This window comes from Ambystoma mexicanum, chromosome 11 (genome assembly GCF_040938575.1).
Source record: "Ambystoma mexicanum isolate Mex_15411 chromosome 11, UKY_AmexF1_1, whole genome shotgun sequence".
In the NCBI taxonomy this organism is placed as follows: Eukaryota; Metazoa; Chordata; class Amphibia; order Caudata; family Ambystomatidae; genus Ambystoma; species Ambystoma mexicanum.
Window position 1 is genome coordinate 1,369,198,952 of NC_090934.1, and position 22,009 is coordinate 1,369,220,960.

Consider the following 22,009-nt stretch of genomic DNA (forward strand, 5'->3'; position numbering starts at 1 on the left):
ATAAAAAAAAATACTAGCATTCTCTTTTTTAAAACTTCATATGTAAAACTTTGAGCTATTCAAGCTCAACATTCGCAAAAGCAAGCACATGGGCACATCCATTTTGTGAAATGGATGCCCTCCTGTGCTGGCTTTTGCTTTTGCGGCACTAATGAAGGAAAAGCCAGCCAGCTGTAGTAAACAAAAGCTACCGCTGGGTGGTTTTCCCTTCATTAGTGCTGTACGCGGAGGACGGGGACCGGAGACCAGAGCAGGAAAGCTGCAGCTGAATCTTGGCAAGTGCTATTTATTTTTTTTAAAAAAATAAGTACTAGCTGCGTTTTTTTTTCTAAGTTTTCCGGGCTGGAGGAGCCCGGAAAACTTAGAAATAAAACCGCAGCTTTAAAAACGTTGTATTTATGTTTGCGGTCGCTTTTGAAGCGACCGCAAACATAAATACAACGTTATTGTGTTGGAAAACGCTGCGGTTTTTCTTTCCAAGTTTCTTAGGCTCCTCCGGCTCGGAGGAGCCTGAGAAACTCGGAAAGAAAAACCGCAGCGTTTTCCAACACAACCGCGTTTTTTCTGCCTGAATCTGCTTTCCCATTTGGGACTCTCGGGCTCCCCACGCGGAGCCCGAGAGCCCCAAATGGGCAAGCAGATTTAGGCAGACACAACGCAGCATTTAGCATTTCCCATTTGGGCTCTCGGGCTCCCCACGTGGAGCCCGAGAGCCCAAATGGGAAATCAGCTGTAGGCTGAAACACTACGCTGCATGTAAACACAACCCCGTTGTGTTTCTGCCTGCTGTGGCTTTCACTTTAGGTCTCCGGTGCTACCAGCACCGGAGACCCAAAGTGATAGCCACAGCAGGCAGAAACAATGCTGTGGCTTTCACTTTGGGTCTCCGGTGCTCACCTGGGAGCACCGGAGACCCAAAGTGATAGCCACAGCAGGCAGAAACACAACGCGGTTGTGTTGGAAAACGCTGCAGTTTTTCTTTCCGAGTTTCTCGGGCTCCTCCGAGCCAGAGGAGCCTGAGAAACTTGGAAAGAAAAACCGCAGCGTTTTCCAACACAATAACGTTGTATTTATGTTTGCGGTCGCTTCAAAAGCGGCCGCAAACATAAATACAACGTTTTTAAAGCTGCGGTTTTATTTCTAAGTTTTCCGGGCTCCACCAGCCCGGAAAACTAAGAAAAAAAAAACGCAGCTAGTGCTTATTTTTTAAAAAAAAATAAATAGCACTTACCGAGATTCAGCTGCAGCTTTCCTGCTCTGGTCTTCGGTCCCCGTCCTCTGCGTACAGCACTAATGAAGGGAAAGCCACCCAGCGGTAGCTTTTGTTTACTACAGCTGGCTGGCTTTTCCTTCATTAGTGCCGCAAAAGCAAAAGCCAGCACAGGAGGGCATCCATTTCACAAAATGGATGCGCCCATGTGCTTGCTTTTGCGAATTTGTAGCTTGAATAGCTCAAAATTTTACATAGGAAGTTTTAAAAAAAGAGAATGCTAGTATGTGTTTTTTATGTTGCCTATCTATTTTTTAAATACATTTTTTTACTAGACCATGCCTTTAATCTTCTTTTCCACTCCTTTATGTAACATAAGTACTATGGATTCTTGAATTGGACAAGCTGGGCCACATGAAGAATATGTGTATCCACGGTTCTGCAACTGTGTGCTTTCCTGATTTATTTTGGGTTGCAGCACACATGATGCCTCGCCATCGACTGTGCTATTTTGGTTTGTGGGAATTGTAGTCTAGAATATGTGGAGAGCAAAGGTTGCAGACCCAAACTTTTAATCGCATGTTTCTGACTGATCGAATAAATGGAGCACTATGATAGCAATTTTGAAGGACAGATGCTGTCGTCACTATCAAATTCTGTTTTTTAAGCCATCAACATTTTACAAGTTGTAATTTCAGGCTTTACTGTTTGCAAAATACATTCACGACTATAATTTCCTGCTTGCAAAATGATGTTTGCTAAAAAGTCTTGGTGCGGCATGATTGTTGCATGGGACCACTTGGCAATTCTAATGTTATTAATTCTTTCTTATTTAGGATGGCATTGGGGAAATGTAAGGAATAGAAGTCAATGCAAATCTTGATAATTAATGGAAGGTTAGTAGGGCTGGACGTGTATTATATATGTTTGGCTAATCAGATCTGTGTGTACCTTTTGTAGGTACTTGCACAAGAGGGAATCCTGCATGTATCCCGTGACAAGACACAAGAGAGTACCAAAGACTACTGTGTACTATACAACCCTTCCTGGACGTCCCTCCCAGAGAGCCTTGATAATGTTGTGAGTAGTTTAAATCTTTTTAAGCTGCATGTTAATGGAAGTGCTGATGTATTTCCTCTGACTTTTCAAGAAGCAGGTTTCAGTTCATGTATTAATTTGGGGGAAAGTAATATTGTATCTTTTGCCTTTCAGTCCAGTTCTGGTGTGTGTTCATGTCTTTTTATTTTTCTTAAATGTCTTTATTGATTTCAATGTGTATGATCTACTTCACAAATTCCAGCACCAAAAGGCTACCCAAATATGACGGAAGCTGCGCTCTACATGACACTGTTGCATTTTAGTTGATACAGAAACACTGACAGATTAAACCCAGAAAAACAATTCAAGTATTTATATAGTATTCAAAACTGACAAGGGCTACCTCTCACTGAATATCTGGGAGCCATAAGTGAGAATGAATATCTGTGTTTTATAGCATGTTTTGCTGTGATAAATAAGCGACTGAGATGATTGCTTTATTGCCGCAATGGCTTGATTTCCACTGTGCTCTGCTTCTCTGACACCAAACGGCAACTTTGAAAACCTGGCTCATTATTCCTCCTGGCTGCTTATTGCATGTGATATGACCCGACTTGCAGCCAAGATAAGATATTAAAACCTGTGTGGCAATGGCTGACAGAGGCTACAGTGACCATACGTCCCACTTCGCCTGTGTTAAACATTGGTTAGGGGTACTTCGACGTGTTACTCCGATCACACTTGCAGTATCTGGACCCTTCTCCATGCATATCTTTGCACGCCACATCATCCTTATCTACCTTTATGGTTCCTGGGACAGTAAGCAATATGCTGGAGCCCAGATTTGTACAACTGCGTGTCCCATACATCCCCTTTACCCCCCTCATTGTTTTTCTTCAAAAAGCTAACGGAAAAGGCGGTTGTGAGTGCTGTGGCAGACCAGAAGTAGTACTTGGACTCTGGGACATCATATTCATGGTTTTTTATGATCTTGTTTTACAATTAGTCTGACCTCTTGGCCAGCTTTAAAGAAAATAAACTAAAATAATGAAAATTAACTGTAAGTGCTACGGCCCCTATTCTAAAACTCAAATGTACAAGGAAAGGATACTTGTCAGAATTAATTTTAAAAAAGGTCCCTAGCCCAAATCCTAAACTAGCCTACCACATTTATAGAACAACTAACACACATGAATCCAAAGAGTTTAACAACTAAAAAGATTCTGTTCCAGGTTTTCGCCCCTTGATAAAAGGTTCTTCAGGTACCACTATAAAGGCCAAATGTTCCAAATAAAATCTTACTTGAGGTGTTTCAGTCTCTCTTTCTCCCGACACCTCGGGGTGCCATTTTTACTTGTTTACCCCACTCCGGAGTGTTTCTGTTTCTCTCCATGATTTCACATACCCTGTCACTCCACTCGGGGTATTCCTCTTTTGTTTCTCTTTCATCCGTGTTCTAGGGTGTCTTCACTCTCTCCCCCTCTTCTGGGGCCTCTTGACTCTTAACCCTCTTCTCATGGGGTATCTTTACTCTCCTCCTTCTCTTGTGATCTTGTGACTCTCGTTCCCCTCTCTTGGGTTACCTTCACTCAGAGTAAAGGCATGAGTCTTTTATGCGACTTCTTCAAAACGGGCTTACCCCTTCTTGCCTCCTCACTCGGAACAAAGGGGATAAGTCTCTTACATGACTCCTTCCCACTGAACTCATCCCTTCCCGCCTTTTGCACTCCAGGAGTAGTCTGGCTGCTCAGTGCCCCTTCTTCACTGGGAAACTTTAGGTTTCCTAGTGCCTTCCAAAGGCTGGCATGGTCTGCCTTTCTTCCAGCTCCTCTCTGCTCATGGATCAGAGGGGTGGGCCTCTTCTCCCACTCTGAGTTTAGCTGAGCTCTCTGTTTTCCCTCTTCACCATAGCAGGGTAGGTACCAGGCACAAAGAAACCTTCTTTGCATCAGCCTGCATCTCCACAACTTTCCCTTAACCAGTGAGACAGGGAACCAGTCCCCAGAGGAGGCAACTTTCAACTGAACTGGCTCTCCTTTTTTCAGTCCGTTCTCCCCCTAGGTGATTACTGATTGGCTGAACTATCCCACTTCACCATTGGTGGAAGTAGTGCTTACATCATAGCCTCCCAGGGTAGGTCATCCCCATTGGTCAGTTCGAGTAACAATTTAGTTAATTAGGAGTTAGAATGAACTCCTATGTAAGAACTCTGCTCCAGGTTATCCGGTTTGCTCCTCCTGGGTAGATAGTAGGTATGGCTCTCTGTTCCTCTTGCTATATGGAATAAGGTTTTATTTTATTTCTCCATGCCTTTGTGGTGTTGTAGATGTTATTTCATTAATTAAAGTTCAGTTTACCCACGGTTTTATTTGAGAACTGAACCCGGTTCTTCTACATAGGAGGTAACCATTATACCACTGTGCTATTTCAGCTGTACTGCTATTGAGGAGGGAGGCTGAAGCCTTTTCCTTACAGCTGCTGAGTGATTTTCCTCTCTCCATGCTGACAACGCATCTCTTCTTCCTTCACCGCCATAGGCATTCAGCGTTATGGTATTTGTGCAAGTCGAGGAAAAACTTTGTTTCACCACAGTGCATAAAAGTTGCAAAAACAACATTTTCAATGGAAGACAGGCTTAAGAGCTGGGGCAAAGCATCTTTGAGGCAGTTGCTGTAGCCATAACGGTATTCAAGGCTTTAAGGGCACAAAGTGAAAAGTGTGCTGCTGTCTCTCCACTTAGATCAGTTGTTCGTGTACCTCCTACACAGTAAGTAGACATCTGAAAACTATGCGGTAGGAGAATGTGAGCAGGACCTTCTTGACTTATCCACTCACTGGTAGACTGGCAGCAGTAAGAAAAGATGCAGATATCAGGCACCCTTTTTTTAATCTAAGAAATATTTAATAAAACACATGAAGGTATGGTCTGTAATCAAGATCTTGAAGACGGCTCCTCATAGCTTTGCTGGGGCATTCCCCTCTTACTAAGACACCTTAAAACCATGAATAAGGTTCCTCCTCTCAGCCTCAGAATAACAAGAGAAAAAGTGTAAGGACAAACTTTGCACTTGTCCGTTTTGTGTGGAGGATCTTTTGTGCCTTCATGTCAGGTCTGGTACCTTTTTGCCTGTAGGTTTGTCTGATTGGATGCATTTCATTAGGGGTCCATCTCCCATCTCCCGATCCATCCGCATCACTGGAGATTTTCGTTTCGTTGACCCGATTTCAAAACTGGAAGCTAGAGTGGTATGTCTAGCAGCATTTCACATTTAACCCTTCAAGGACCTCCTCACTACCAGTGTTGCTTGCCATAAGTCCTGGAACAGCTGCACCGTGCCATTTAAAAGTTTATTTCTTACATTTCACTGAGGCTATTGTGATTTTTTTCTTTGGTGCCATAGTTGTGAAGCTTTATTACTATATTTCGCAGTTGTTGCTGCTGATACTGTTTTTTCCCTCCACATTTTAAGGTCCAATACATTTGATGGCTATGTTCTAGCCTTTTCACTGAAAAGTTCTAAATGCCTCTTGAAGACGTCTCCTTCAAGTAGCTTCGTTTGGTGCCCTCACTTGATTCTAATATTCTCCCTTCATGAAATATTTTGTAGGTTCTCCTTTTTCAATTCAATCTGTTCACTCCAGTCAAGGCTTTTGAGGGATTCAAGCTCAGCTATGATTTTTGGGAGCTAGGATTGCAGTTAGCCATTATTTTGATGAATCTTGTTGATCACATCACCCTAAATCCGATATCGATAGCTGCACTGATACCACAACTAATTCACTAATCTTCTGATTGAGGAACAGTCCAAAGTCCTCTTTCTTTCATGTTCAGAGTTCTTTTTGTTAGGGTCTGAGAGTGGGAAGATCTCGCTGCCATTTCTCTGTTGTTGCTGTTCACCACTACCCCTAGTTTGCCGATTTACACTTTGGTCATCAAAACATGCCTGAATCGTTTTCATTTTGTAGTGGATCGGCCACAGGGACATACCCTTGTTTTGGGTATCCCCTTGGCTTTAACTGCCCCCTATAATTCCAGAGGCGGTCTGGATCCACTGGCACCGTGCCCATGAAAATAACCTCATCTGACCAATTTATCACGGCACTGACTTTAGGCTGTCATGCAGTTATCCTTGGACGATTAAGGTCAGGTCACCTTGACTGGGGTGGGGCCTTTATCAAGGTCTTGTTTTGCAAGGTTGTGCATGTATCCTGTGACCTGCTTGGTTTCCCACTTGAGAGGTTGGCCACTGTTATCTGCAGTAGGTGAGGAACAGAGTGTGTTGCAAGGGTCTGAGTTTTTAAAAGCTCACCAAAACCTATCAATGGGTTCCTGTGGTGTCTGAGCGCATCTCCAGAGTTTCTCTCTCCTTGTTAAGGGGTACAGGTGGGCTTGTTATGCAAGTTGCATTCTGAGAGCTCAGTGGACACGTTGGCAAACCTGACAGTTTGCATGCTTTTAAGGCCGCTAAATCTTGAATTGAATTGATTGTTTATTTGTATAGCGCCTTTCCACAATGTGTTTCGGTTGAGCAATTGAGCAATTTAATTGAGCAATTTACTTATCAGTTATCAGTGACCCGAGCACCTCCCGAATTAAGGTATGCAAACTGGGAATGAGGTGGAGGATTGAGCGCCCTCTGACACCCCACTCCACCTGCGAGTCCATGGTTTTCTTTTGCTGCATTGTTGCACACTGCCTGGTGCGTCAAGCGCTCTCCATGATCTCTGTGTCCGCTGGGGTCTTCCCCAGCTCATGCTCACCAGGGCCAGTTAACTCCTTCACTGTGTCCTGTTCCCATTGGTTGCCAATTCAGTGCATGAAGGCAAAACTGGTCACCTTCCAAGGAGAGTCCTTTGCTGCACAACGATCTGGTAATTTCTTGTTTTGAAGGTTTATGTGCAGCAGGGTTTCAGCTCCCTGGTTCAGTTTTTGGAGGCCCGGATTGCCTGATGTCCCGTTGCGTGAGTGGGCAAGTGCTGTCTTGTGTGCACTGGTGAGTGTTAGGAACGATTTTCTCTTTTACACCTTTCTCTCCATTGATTGCAATGGCACACCCTTATTTTTGCTTATTTTTGAACTTGACCTGAATTTTTGAAGGGAAGTAAAGCCTTCAGCTTCACTTCCCTTTTGCTCTTTGTTTTGAGGAAACCGACCAGTCCATCAGACTGTCCATACTGAAAAACGTTGTTTCTCTTTGTAGTCTTGTATTTTGGCAATTGCACACAGCAACTTGCAGTGCAATGGGGATACTTTGTATCCTCATAACTTTTTATCTTGTGGGTTTATGATCACTTTTTATGTGTGCTTAAGGCAAGCTGGTGGCAGCAGTAACATTTGTACTGTTTTTACTTTATCTTATTTATGCACTTTAGCGTTTTCCGTGAATGCCTACTAAAGGTGGCCAGCAACCTAAAATGGCTGTGCCACAAGATTTTTTTGCTTGTGCTTTGGCTATATTGTAGTTTGGCCTTCTTTCTCTCTCACAGGACAGGAAATCCCATTTAAAGCAATCTACATGGGAATGCCACTGATATTCTGGGCAGTGTTTGTTTTTACGTACATATTCAGTCTGAAAACGATGCATGAATGTTAGATTTTGAGTAGTTGGGGAGTGATGTTTATCATAGCTGTGTTAGGTAATCCTTGCTGAAGAAGGGTCATGGATACTCAAAGAAAGGTGGATTGCTTTTTGTAAATACTTTGATCGAATTCCATATAAAAACATTCTTTAAAACTCTTCCCATTCAGTTTGGATATGGCTGTAATAAATGATCTGAAATTGGAACTAAAGTTTAATTCTTTATTAGCTGAAGCATTTTGGCGCATTGTGTGTGCCTGGCTGACTATCAGCTTTGGATCCTAAACCTCAAGAGAGATCATAACACTAAAGACCATCCTGCTCAACCTGCAGCTCGGCATACATGGAGCTCTCGGCCTACTCAAGGGACCCAGAAGGAATGGGAATGGAAAAAAGGGTCTTCACCACACCACTTCCATCTGCTTTAGAAGTGGAAACCAGCTCCTCTGCAGCCTATGCAAAACAGTCACAATAATTTCTATTAGAATCCTGCTGCTTTTGTTCAACACCCTAGGAATCTGATAAAAATGAAGACACGCTTACAGAAGCCCTTTTGGCCACAGGAGGGATAATGTATTTCTCCCAAAACAAGAAATCTAATGACATCGTACAAAAAATGTGAACAAAAAACATTCTACAGATATGCAACTGGACCAAGCGAGGGATCCCCGAACCTCAGACATAAAGCCATGTACACCAGAGGATGAAGTGTTATTTCTACACCCTGTCTCTGGATGTGAGATGATGAAAGTTAAAGGAGATGATTCTCTGCCCAAAGACCTAAATGAAAGGCCATGTGTTCCAAATGAAAGCCCGTCTCTTGGCTTGGTTCTTCCCAGATGTTGGATGTAGACAAGGGCTACCTTACTGTCTCCCTGACCAGCACCAACCCCTGCCTCAGAAAAGGTGCCACATCCTGAGTGCTAGAAATACATACCCCTACCAGATCCTCTTCCCTTATCAAACCCTGAGAATCTGTCCTGAACCTCTGTGAACCCCAAGGTGGCCCCACACCAGGCTGCTGACATCTGTGAAAATGTCATGTCTTTGAGGGGGTCGGAGAATTCCTTTCTTTGGGTGGAAGGAACACACCACCAGCGCAGTTACCTTCTTTTCTAATTTTGCAATCTGTGCTTCAAACTCATAGGAGCTTGAAACACAATGAGCTTCACAATGAGCGACTAGAGGGCAAATGTGGATCCTGCTCAAATGAACTGTGAAAGCACTTGTCCTGTTGTGGCCTGGTACCTACAACCATTACCTTGTTGGGGCATCCTGGAGGGAAAGTGTTTGGGAGTCTTGCAAAAGTCCACCTGTGGTAGGACTGTAGAAGACTAACACTTGTGGGCACAGGGCTCCAACACTTAGTATAGTCCTTAACTACACAACTATGTTGGAGTAATGGATGAGCAGTCAGGCTTAGTCTAGGAGGGAAAAGGGCTGCAGTTGTGTACAAAGACCCTTGAACACCCTTTTAGTCAAACCCTTGCACATTGTAGTTAGTTATTAATTTTTATTTGTGTGTACACCCAAGAGTCTCCGGGCGACAGGACTAACAGACACAAATCAAGAATAAAAAAGGGTGAGCAGAGACTCAATCAAAGCCCTTGTCAAAAGAAAGGTTTTCAGATGCTTTTTTAATTTCTTAATACAGGATAGATTCAGATCAGATGGAAGAAGGTTCCACATTTTCGGGACATAGATGTCAAAACTGTGGCCTCCGAATTTAGCCAGTTTGACGCAACAGAATGATAGAGTAGGACCGAAGAATTCTGTTGATGGGTTTCACGTGCAGACGGGCACTAAGGTGACCAGGGGCATCACTCTGGATGCATTTCTGAGTCAATCACATCATCTTATGTTGGATGCGATGAGCCAACAAAGAGGGTTCCTAAACGAAGTGACATGATCGGCTTTACCTAATCCATAAACGGCCCGAACTGCCCCGTTTTCCAGAACTTGCGGATTATTCAAATTTTTCTTGGAAATACCAGAGAGCAGGCTGTTGCAATAGTCACGCCTAGAATGTATAAGAGCAGTGGCTAATGGGGCTACGTTTTCCAAAGGAAGATATGGATGGATTTGGCACAGCAATTTGTTGATGTAACCACAGGTGGAGCTCAGGTAGGCAACATGATTAGTAAAAGTCAGCTGGGTATCAACGTAGACTCCCAATGTTTTCACACATGCTGCAACCTTAATCCAACAGTCAGCAATAACGAAGCACTCCTATCTGGAATCCAATTTACTCAAACATGGTCTGGAACCAACAATGAGCAACTCTGTTTTTCTGTCGTTTAGAGCCAAGGAGTTATTTGCCATTTGCACTTGGATGAGATTAAAGATCTTATTGAGAGTCTGCAAATCTTGTTCATAATTATTAGAGAGCTAAAGTAAAATCTGAGAGTCGTCAGCAAAGTTGGTATAAGAAATGCTGACACTATCTAATAAACCGAACATTGGTCTAGTGTGTGTATGTATGTGTAAATATATATATATATGAGACTTGTGGAATCTGCTTAAATCACATGCTGTGCATAGGCCGACATCTAGTGGAAGTTGCGGAGTATTACAGTTTGTTTTTCGGAACTCAAAAATGGGCGTCGACACAGGGCGTGCCAGTAATACTATCCCTGGTGTGACGTCCCCTGTACCCATGATCACTCATGCGTCTAGGACCCTCAGATTGGTTTTTTCCGCCATACTGGTCTGAAGCATTCAGCGGAGTTCCCTGGCATTAGCCATACTTTGGAAAATATTGTTATTTCCCCTTTTTCTCCACCCTAACGTCGAGTCACTGAAATTCGACACTCGACGCCGAACCGGAGAAGAAATCGACCGTCGAGAGCTTCACGACGGAGTGGGCCTCGGAAGGCCTCTGGCCTCGGCCCTACAAGTAGGGAGAGTGGGGGGTGGACATACTCTACACTCTTATATACTTTCTTATATATTCCTACACTTACCAGCCCGCTGCCTCAAGGTGCGTATGGAGGGTACCCCTTTCCAATGTTGCCCAAAGTGCAACCGCAAGTATCCTTGGGTTGACGCACACTACGTGCAATCTCTGCTTGCCAAGGGATCACCCCGAGGCAAATTGCAGAGCGTGTAGTAGGTTCAAACCTAAAACACTAAAAGACCGTTCAACCAAGCGTTGGGCCCACCACGCCAGGCGTCGAGGCCATGGCCGCGGAGGGTGCCTTCAGCGACGGCAGCAACGGCATACTTTCGGACGGCGAGGGCAACATGGCGTCGAAAGACAGCCAGGCACAGGTCCTCGACCTCGGAAGGTCGTCCGGCAGGGCGGCTATGGGGAAGACCCCTGGCGACGTAAGCGCAACCCACAGCACTTCCAAACACACGAAGTCTCACCGAGTCTCGACGCGCACGTCGAGCTCTCGGAAAGAGGCACATAGGGAACGGTCAGAATCGGCGTCCTCTGGGCGTTCTCGATCTAGATCGCCGCATGACTCCAGGCAATCATCCACTATTGCCAAGAGTGCCTCGCTTTCCAAGGTAACCGAGGTTCGATCGTCGGAAGACAAAGCCGATGTAACGCTCACCTGAATCCCTCGGAGGCGCAGGTCCGGGCTTGGAGATTTCAGTGTCTTCTAGGGTCACGCGCAGGCCTCTGGTAACACCCTGGATAGACCCGCTCCTCACCGTAATTTTGACCTGGAGGGTGAGGTGTCTGCAAGTAGGAGAACAAGGGGTTAATGTATGTCTGGTCGGCCAATCTGACCTTCCCCTTTTCTGGACTCCCCACGTTACTCGTAGGCTGAATGTGCTCACCTTATATAGGTGAAAGGGAGCAAGGCCGTCGTTAGCTGCACGAACGGTGATTGCTTGAATATGGAGTTTTATTTATATGACCCCTTAAATGTCTCTCGCCATTGCAGGTCCGGTATGTAGATAAGGTAAGCGAGAAGAATGCCGGAGCTCGTGAAGGCACATAAGTAAAAGAATGTTATTCGAAGTTAAATGTACTTCTTAATGTCTCTTTTCCCTTTCGAAGTTAAATGCACTTCTTAATGTCTCTTTTCCTTTTTTCAGGTAGCCGTAGCAGTCGTCGTGGAGATGGACGCCGAGGTACGTGCCGGAGAATGGGCAAGCCGATGACAGCCAGAAGGCACGTGAGTAGTGATGGTGTACAGTGCCCCTAATGATGTCCTTCTTGTTTTAGCAGGTGCGGACAAACAGCGCCTGACGAAGATCGAGGCGTACGTGGCACAGGTAAGCAGAATAATCATGGAGGTTCACTAACCAATGTCCTTTGTTTCCGCAGAATTGCCGGAGTATGAAGAGTGCGGCACGCGGCCTCGGGATGCTCCGATGGACGAGGTAAGTTCTGCGCTGGTTTTGTCCTGTCCTAACCTGGTGTCCTTGTTCTCTTTCAGACGCTGCTGAAGACTGAAGACTGATCTTCCGGGAGGTAAGACTGAAGATTTCTTATTCACAGATGCAGAAGCTGAAGATTCTCTGGAGCTGACACGGTGAGCGTCCTGCTGCTAGTGCAGAATAACGCGAAGCACGTTGCACTGATCGGGTGTGGTTTAAATAGGCCACTGGAGTGCTTAGGTATCTCCTTCCACAGACTCGCCCAGACAAGAAAGAAGTTTCAGCTTCCAGAACAGTTCCAGTATCCAGTCCCAGGGAGTGGTGCTGGCCACACCCAGAAGGTAAAGTAGTTCCAGCCAGGAATGGATGAGGATATCATCCTACAGGTAAGTGAGCAGCATGGTCTGCAGCAGGTAGGTCCACCAAGCACCATTCCTCTCAATATGAGCCCGGCGCTTCCTGTGCCGGGACTGTGTTCCCTTATGAGCCTGGCGCCACTGGCGCCAGGACAAGGTCCAAAAGGCCCCTGTGGGGACCGGCTGGTGCCAGGAATGGAAGTTGTGACCCTGTTTCCAAGGATGTTGGGCTGGGTCTGACTCCTTGGAGGCAGCGGTCATGACAGCCGACCTCTATCCCCAGACCGCACTCCAGGAGTCGGTGTCTACAGCCCAAGTAACGGCTATTCCCGAATCCCAACCTACACGGTCGAAGGATAGTAAAACCACTACCGAAGCTCGACGCCAGACGGCGAAAAGCTCCGAAGGCCCAAAGAAGCAGGGTAAACGCTCTTCGAGCCACAGGGAGGGGGGGAAACAACAGAGGAAGCAGTCTCAGCCTACTTCCACACCGCAGAAACATTCCACTCCACTCACACAGACAGACATGTCTCACATCTCGATTATAGATGAGACGGGGAAACTCCCCCAAGGCAGTGTCATTCCCAGTTCGAGAGTGATCTAGTGAGGACATAGAGTCATGTCAAGAATGTCATCATTGGCAGATTTCTATTCCAAAAACCCTGAACGTTTTCTCACTTATAACGCCGACGGGTCAGCACCCTCAGGTTCCAAAGATCCAATCCCCCCCAAGTAAAAAATCCCGGTTCGAAACAACACGGTCTTCAGATCCCTTCCACATTCACCCTTATTCTCAAGAAGAAGATCCTTCCCTTTGTGAGGATACAAATTTGGGCATGTTTGAAGAACAGACTGGGACAGGCTACTATGGGGACGATGAGGAACAAGAGGAGGAAGAGGACGACCCAGAAACATACAGGGTAGATTCCCCGGTAGATAAGGAACCACCGGTTACTGACTCCCCTGTCGACAACCAGCCCCTCCTAAATGAAGTCCTATCTCGAGCAGCAAACCACTTCCACATTGATACCCAGGGTGCTCAAGAGGAAAGAGATTTTGCCGAAGAGTTGGTGGGAGAAAGGAGACCTGTTGCGCAGGCCATCCCTATCCATAGGTCGATCCAAAGAAGAATAGACCCTTCACTGGTAACCCCAACCTCACCAGGGCAGTCAACCCCAGGATTGAGAAGCTTTTCAGGGCAGCCCAATCAGACCCACTGTATATAAGAGGGCATCTGAAACCGGACTCCCTAGACGTTACAAACACCCGCAAGAGGGCAGGAACACCCTTATCATCAGGAGCTCCTCCCGACAAGGAGAGCAAGAAAATGTATGGGTTCGGCAGAAAGGTTGCCTCCATTTCCGCCTACCAAACAAGAATCCCCAACTCCACCACCCTGCTGACGAGTTATAACTGCCACCAATGGGAGGAAGTCACGGCACTCATAGATTCCACCCCAGAACCCCTAAAGAGCCAATTGGCACGAGTCTCAGCGGAAGGTAGAGGCGTATCCGGTTGCATTTTAAAGGCAACCTTTGATGCCGCAAATAACACCAGGAGATTGATAGCAGAGGGTACTGTTATCAAGAGACCTGCTTGGTTACGGCAGTCTGGATTCAAGGCCGAAACCCAAGCATCATTGTTAGACAAACCGGTGGAGCCAGATCTATTGTTCGGTAAGGCGGTCGAGGACATGCTGAAAAATGCCAAGGACGAGTATGAAACACTCAAGTCCCTAGGTCAACTAACCACTAAGCCCCCAAATCAAAGGGGTAATGGCAATTTTCCCAAAGAGGGTCAAGCTATTCCCAGGGCCAGGGTACGCAGTGGAACAATAACCAACAGTCTACCCAAGGTTATAGCAGGGGGAATAAGAGAGGATGGGGTAAAGGTAGAGGCAGCCCCAGTAGAGGCAGCGGCACGCCTCCACCAAAACAGTGACGCTCCACTCAGGGTCCCTTCTCACGCATCCCGAGTAGGAGGACGCATTTCCAACTTCACCCAGGCTTGGGAAGGGATCACATCAGACAGATGGGTGCTGTCCACAGTGTCCGCAGGATACTGCATAGAACTGTTAAAGCGTCCCCGAAACCACCCTCCCCGACAAAGAACACATTCTTTGGACCACCAAAGAATCCTCCTCGAGCAAATCGTCAATCTGCTAGCAAAGGACGCGATCGAACTCGTCCCGGGACACCAGGTACACAAGGGTATTTATTCAACCTACTTCCTTGTACCAAAGAAAGATTTAACAATGCGCCCAGTATTAGACTTACGGCCTGCAAACAAATATGTCAAGCCCCAAAAGTTTCGCATGACAACTCTCCAAGATGTAACCCCCTTCTAAAAAAAAAAAGGGGGACCACATGGCAACATTGGACATGAAAGATGCCTATTTTCATATTTCCATGTTCCCAGTGCACAGAAAGTACTTGAGGTTCAAGGTGGACAGTCTGCACTATCAGTTCAAAGTACTGCCTTTCGGGATAGCTTCAGCTCCAAGGGTATTCACCAAAGTACTGGCGGTGGCGGCAGCACACCTACGCAGGGAGGCAATCCCGGTTTACCCTTACCTAGACGACTGGCTCATCACGGGGGAAACCCCAGCGATTTGCAGAACAAACATTCAAAGAACAATCGACCTCCTATTCGAATTGGGTTTCTCAATGAACGAGAAAGTCAAGTCTGATGCCAAGCACCTCCAAACAGTTCCTAGGAGCTATCCTAGACACACAAGAGGGGTTGACCTTTCCATTAGAGGAGAGAATTCGGAATATATTACTGCAAATTCCTCAATATCAGGCCGGTCGTCAGATAACGGTACGCAAAGCAATGCGTTTGCTAGGCATGATGGCGTCATGTATTTACCTGGTCCCCCACACGCGCCTGCGTCCCATGCAGGAATGGTTGGCGAAACAGTGGTCTCAGGCAAGTGGTCAGTGGGACGATCTAGTGGTCGTTTCGCCAACACTGGTACAATGCCTGCACTGATGGACAAGAGAAAATCTGTCCAAGGGGAAACCCTTTTACGATCCCGAGATACAGGCGGTAGTCACAACCGATGCATGCCTGACAGGGTGGGGAGCTCACCTCCGCCACCAAGCAGCTCAGGGTCTCTGGTCTCACTCAGTGGCCAAGAATCACATCAACCTGCTAGAGCTTCTGGCAGTATTCAGAGCGCTTCAAGCGTTCGAGCCCTACCTGCTGAATCTGTCAGTGCAAATCCGGACGGACAGCACTATAGCCATGTTTTACATAAACAAGCAGGGAGGGACTTGTTCGCCAAATCTGTCCAAACTTGCCCAGAGAATTTGGATATGGGCACTCACGTAACATCTTCCTGTCATTGCAACATGTTCCGGGGGTTCTCAATTCTCTAGCAGATGCTAAGCAGAGATCCCCTCCCAGAGGAGCACGAATGGTGTCTACACAGAGAAATCGTAGAACTCTTCTCTCAGTGGGGTTCCCCCACCATAGACCTATTCGCCACAAGCGAAAACAGACAATGCCCAAGATTCGCGTCCAGATTCCCACAACCAGGCTCCCAGGGGAACGCCCTGTGGATGAACTGGTCAGGAATGTTTGCATACGCTTTTCCACCAACTCCTCATCAGGAAGGTGGTGAACAAGATGAACAGGGAATCGATGACTCTCGTCCTAGTTGCTCCCGTGTGGGCGAGACAACTGTGGTTCCCACACTTGCGCAGACTAGCGATGTGCGAACCCATCAAACTCCCTGGCTGGTACAACCCACTGTCCCAGCATCAACGTCAAACAGTACATCCTCTACCCAACTCAATGAACCTAGCAGCATGGCTCCTGAGGTCATAGAGTTTGGACATCTCAATTTACCTCAAAGATGTATGGACATCCTAAAAGAAGATAGGAAGCCTAACACGAGGCACTGCTACTTTGACAAGTGGAAGAGATTCGTTATCTGGTGCCTGAATAGACCAATCAACCCAGTTGATTGCACTCCTTCAAGAATTGTTACATACATGCTCCACCTGCTCGATGCAGGACTGGTTTTTAACTCACTGAAGGTGCATCTGGCAGCTCTGTCAGCATACACCACCTCCCATAACAAGGTGTCGTGGTGGAAAGTTCCAGTGGTTAAAGCCTTCATGGAAGGATTAAAGAGACTTCACCCTCCCATTTCAAACCCACCACCAGGGTGGGACCTTAATGTGGTGCTAGCTAAACTCATGGGCCCCCCATTCGAACCCATGCATAAAAGCAGTCTCAAACACCTAACTTGTAAAACAGCCTTCTTAGTATTATTACTTAGCTATTACATCCATAAGAAGGGTTAGTGAAATTCAGGCTCTGTCAGTGCAGGATCCTTTCTTTACAGTCCACAAGGATAAACTGGTTTTGCTTACACACCCTAGGTTCTCTTTATTTCCAAATTCCACGTGAACCAGTCCATCGAGCTTCCAGCTTTCTTCCAAAACCCATAAAACTCGGCTGAGGTGAAACTACACACCCTAGATGTGCGTAGGGCAGTCCTCTACTATGTAAACAAGACCAGACCGCTAAGGAAAACAGACCAGCTGTTTGTCTCCGTAGCTACAGGCAGAGAGGGGGATTGCGTCTCTAAAGGTGCCATCTCTAAGTGGATTGTTAACTGTATCCAGCTGTGTTACTCCCTTTCTGAGAAAACTCTGCCTTTCACGCCAAGAGCCCACTCTACAAGAGGCATCGGGGCCTCTCTGGCTTTCATTGCAAATGTACCCCTAGACACCATTTGCAAAGCAGCTACTTGGAGCTCTATTCACACTTTTACTCAACACTATTGCATTGACACCCATTCCAAGACAGATACTCAAGTGGGACAAGTGGTTCTAAGACATTTATTTGCTCATGAGCCTCCTCATATCCCACCTCCTTATTCTAACACTGCTCGATAATCCATGCACAGCATGTGATCTAAGCAGATTCCACAAGCCTCAGAAGAGATACATTACTCACCGTAATCGTATTTCTGATGCTTGTATCTGCTTAGATTCAAATGTGACCCACCCTTCCTCCCCTCTGAGAGAAGGCGCATGGATGCTTGTAGTCTTATCTTCTATCTATCTGCTTGAATTATCTGTACTCACGCTACTCCTCATGCTACCTCATGTCACAAAGAAAAAACGCAATCTGAGGGTCCTAGACGCGTGAAGGATCATGGGTACAGTGGACATCACACTAGGGATAGTATTACTGGCACGCCCTGTGTCGACGCCCATTTTCGAGTTTCGAAAAACAAACTGTAATACTCTGCAACTTCCACTAGATGTCGGCCTATGCACAGCATGTGAATCTAAGCAGATACAAGCATCAGAAATACGGTGAGTAATGTATCATATATATTTCTGATGCTTGGGAATCTGCTTAGAATCACATGCTGTGCATATAGTCTGACATCTAGTGGTAATCGCTGAGTATTGCATCTTGTCTTTCGAGGATTGAAAGGGGATGTGTCTTTAACACTATCTCTAACATGACGTGTAGTGTACCCAAAATCCCTCGCGCATCGCGGTCCCTATGATTGTTTTTTTCCACACAGCTTGCTGGTCGCCTTATGCGGAGCTCTTAAAAATTGCAAATTAAATCTTTGTCCACGAGCTCCGGTCATTTATATATTTGTCCCCTCATCGACGACTACTTATCTGCCACAGCGGAAGACAACTCCAGACTTCGACGGCTGGTACTCCGGTTGACTCTGTCGACCGCGTAGCCATGGCCTTCCGGTCGGCCTATACAGTAGGGAGAGCAGGGTCCGTGGCTCTATTTATTTTCAAGAATGTATTTCCTTCTCCCCTCTCTTTGCCCTTCTGGTTTTGCTGTTGCTATGGACAGGACATTCGGCCCTTGTAAAGGCAAGTACGCTTGGAAGGACACGCACCGGAGGTGCAATAAGTGTCTCCCTCGAGATTACCCCGAGGCGTCCTGTCGGTCTTGCCAGCTCTTGCGTCCTAAGACGATTAAGGAACGGCGACATAAATGGTGGGCTGCCTATGCCATGATACAGGCTAAGGGTAGCTCCCCCGCTGCCACAGGTGCCGAGAGTGACGAGGAATTGAGCAACAGCCGTGGCTCCAACACAGATGCCATCAACCTATCGTCCATCCCCGGCCCCGGCACGAGGGCCACCGATTTTGCTATGGGGAGTGCACCCCCGGTGACAGGTACGCACGCGCTACTCGCAAAGGTAAACACACAACCCCCCCGAACCGCCTCAACTGACTCGTCGGGACGGTCAAAGACCCCAACGGGTATGTTGATTTTTCTCGACGGAACCCATGAATCCGCAGGGTCGGTGGCCCTTCCTGCAACCGCCTAAGCGGCATGCGTCCGGGCATTCTACTGGCATGGGCGTCGGCACCAAAATTCGAGAGGGCGTCGAGATGCCTCTTCAGAGCGCGCCGACGCAGAATGTTCCAGTGACGTCTAAGACTATAGCAAAGCCACTAGAACAGTCGAAACCTCTCCCAGAGACGCCGAACATACGCAAGAGTCTCCTAAGCCAAAAGACAGGTCGAGGGATACATCCACACGCTGAGAAAGGCAGAAAGACTATTCTGAAGGTCCCCAGCCCCTGGTTAAGTCTCTTTCAGATCAATCTCGATGCACCAAACACTCAGACCCCCAAAAGGAGCTCCCCCCCTCCAAAACCCACTGGGTCCCCTTTATGTACCAGAGATAGGTTTGAGGGTTGTATGGAGAGACTTTCTAAATTTGTAGACTTCTCGGAAAAGTTTACCACACCTAAGAGGACTTCTACCCTACTGTATCTAAATTTCGAAGGACCTCCTACCCCCTTCATGAGGAGGTGTTTGACTTGACGGACCCAGAGCAGGTTCCTCACAAACAGTTTTTTCAGGAAGATGATCCCTTTGAAGTCCCTTTTGACCATGCCCCAGATTGCGGGGGGGGCGGGAGGATTGCGCAGCCAGTGGATAATGCACCATGGCTGTCGCCAACCAATACACCTGATCCAGACACATTGTGCATGGACCCTCCGCCATCTCCTCCTATAAGACCGGCATCTCCCATAGATGACCAGATGGCATTCAATGCTGTTCTAAAGAAAGCTGCCGAACATTTTCATATTGCCACTCAAGAAGCAGTGCTAGACACCGACTTCTTGGAGGATAGTCTGAAGGAGAAACCATCTGCAAGCCAGGCTATACCTTTACTGAACTCCATTAAAAGGCGTACCGCTCCTTCTTTGCTAACGCTATCGCAAACAAGAGCTGTGAACCCATGGGTGGATAAGCTCCCACCCCCCTCCCCCACTCACAGAACCTCTCTGCATTCGGGGGCTTGCAACGCCAGATTCCCTAGTGGTGACTATGACCAGAAAAGAGCAGGAGTACCCTTGTCCACGGGCAAAGCACCGCCGGACAAAAACTGCAAAAAGTTGTATGCCCTGGGGAAGCGTGTCACAACTGCAGCAGCCTATTCCACCAGAATTGCCAACAATACCACGTTGTTGGCCAGCTACGATGACGTTCACTGGAATCTGCTTCAAGAAGACCTGCAAGAGGTCCCTGAACCAACACGGTCACGCCTGCTGGCGATTGTGTCGGAAAGGAGGCAGGTGAATCATAATATTCTTAAGTATACCCTAGATGCTGCTGAGACAGTAGGGAGAACTCTGGCCCAAGGTACCCTATTGAAGAGGTATGCATGGATGAAAAAATCAGGATTCAAACCAGAAACCCAGGCGGCCCTCATTAACAAACCGGTGGAGGAATCCAACCTGTTTGGTAAAGTTGTGGATGAGGCACTAGAAACCAGGAAGAAGGAACATGGGATTTTTAAATCCTTAAACCAGATCACTCAATGGCCCTTTCAGCAGTTAGGTGGAAGCTCTTGCGGCTCCTTTCACGCACAATCTTGCCTTCGTTCCCCTCGCAATCAGTACGAAGCAGGAATTACATGGTCCTCAGGACAGGGCTCAGCTGCCTCAAACCAATTTCAGTCTAGAGAACAGCACCCTGGCAAAGGAAGGGGTAAAAACACCACCCCTAGAGGCTCCCTGGCCTCCAGTCAGAAATGACTCGTCGATCTGGGTCCCCTCCCATGCCTCCCCGGTTGGGGGATGGAAAACATCATTCTTCCACGCATGGGAGGGAATTACCACAGACCATTGGGTGCTCAAGACCGTCACCCGCAGTTATTGCCTCAAGTTCAGCCGACCAACTCGCTACCGACCACCAAGGACCAGGCGTTTGTCACCAGAACATCTGAGGATCTTACTGCAAGAGGTTGAGATCCTGCAGGAAAAGGGCACAATCCAAGTCGTCCCCGTTCTACAGGTAAACAAGGGTATTTATTCAGTGTACTTCCTTGTACCCAAAAAGGATCTCACCATGTGCCCTGTGCTAGACTTGTTCCCAGCGAACAATTGTCAAACCACAAAAGTTTCGAATGATAACATTGCAAGAGGTAAGCCCACTATTAATGCAGGGGGATTACATGGCAACATTGGACATAAAAGATGCATTCTTTCATATTTCAATGTTGCCAGCACAAAGAAAATACCTTAGGTTCATGATAGAGGACAAGCACTATCAGTTCAAGGTCCTTCCCTTTGGCATTGCTTCAGCCCCAAGGGTATTTACAAAGGTGCTGGCAGTAGCGGCGGCTCACCTGTGCAGGCAATCCATCTGAGTTTATTCTTCAAACACCCAAAAGACGATAGATCTACTCTTCAGTCTAGGATTCTCAATAAACGAAAAAAAGGTCAAGCCTAGACTCCAGCCAAGTCGAATAATTTCTGGGGGCTCTGATTTGGATAGACGATGGCCTAGTCTTCCCAGCCAATGAAAGGGTTCAGAACAGGCTGTTTCGGTTCCCTCAATATGTAGCCAGTCGAGAGTTGATGGTACGCAAAGCCATGCGACTGCTAGGAATGATGGCCTCCAGCATTTATTTATCCCACACGCACAATTGCGCATTCGCCCCATGCAAGAGTGGCTCAACAGCCAATGGTGTCAGGCCAGCGGACAATGGGACGATCTAGTGGTTGTCTCGGCAGCCCTTGTACTCTCTGCAGTCGTGGTCGAGGGAAAACCTTGTGAAGGGGAAGACCTTCACCACCCCCGCAGTAGAAGCCACTCTCACGACGGACGCCTCTCACTGGGTGGGGGGCTCTCCTCCTCCAGCAGACTGCGCACACCGTTTGGTCCCCAGCAGTAGCGTCCAACCACATATAAACCTGTTGGAGCTGTTAGCTATGTTCAAAGCCCTGAAGGCCTTTCAGACACAGTTACAGTGGAAGACAGTATTAGTCCTCGCGGACATTACCACAGCCATGCCTGAACAAGCAAGAGGGTACTCACTCTCCAGGGTTATCCAAACTGTCCCAAAACATTTGGAAGTGGGCTCTCGAACACAAGATGTTCCTCCTGTCTCAACACATTCCATGGGAACTCAATCTTCTGGTGGACGTACTCAGCAGAGACTTTCCTCTACCCACAGAGTATGAATGGCGA

General features: G+C 47.1%; 1 protein-coding gene across 4 annotated transcripts in view; it reads left to right on the forward strand.

Annotated features, from left to right (window-relative positions):
- Positions 1-22,009, forward strand: part of SPPL2A (signal peptide peptidase like 2A) — an 846,443-nt gene that overhangs the window by 61,044 nt on the left and 763,390 nt on the right. For all 4 annotated transcript variants that reach the window (XM_069624951.1, XM_069624952.1, XM_069624953.1 and 1 more), the window contains exon 2: positions 2,171-2,290. In XM_069624951.1, the coding sequence (XP_069481052.1) occupies positions 2,171-2,290 (120 nt within the window). The remainder of the gene's footprint in view (positions 1-2,170; positions 2,291-22,009) is intronic.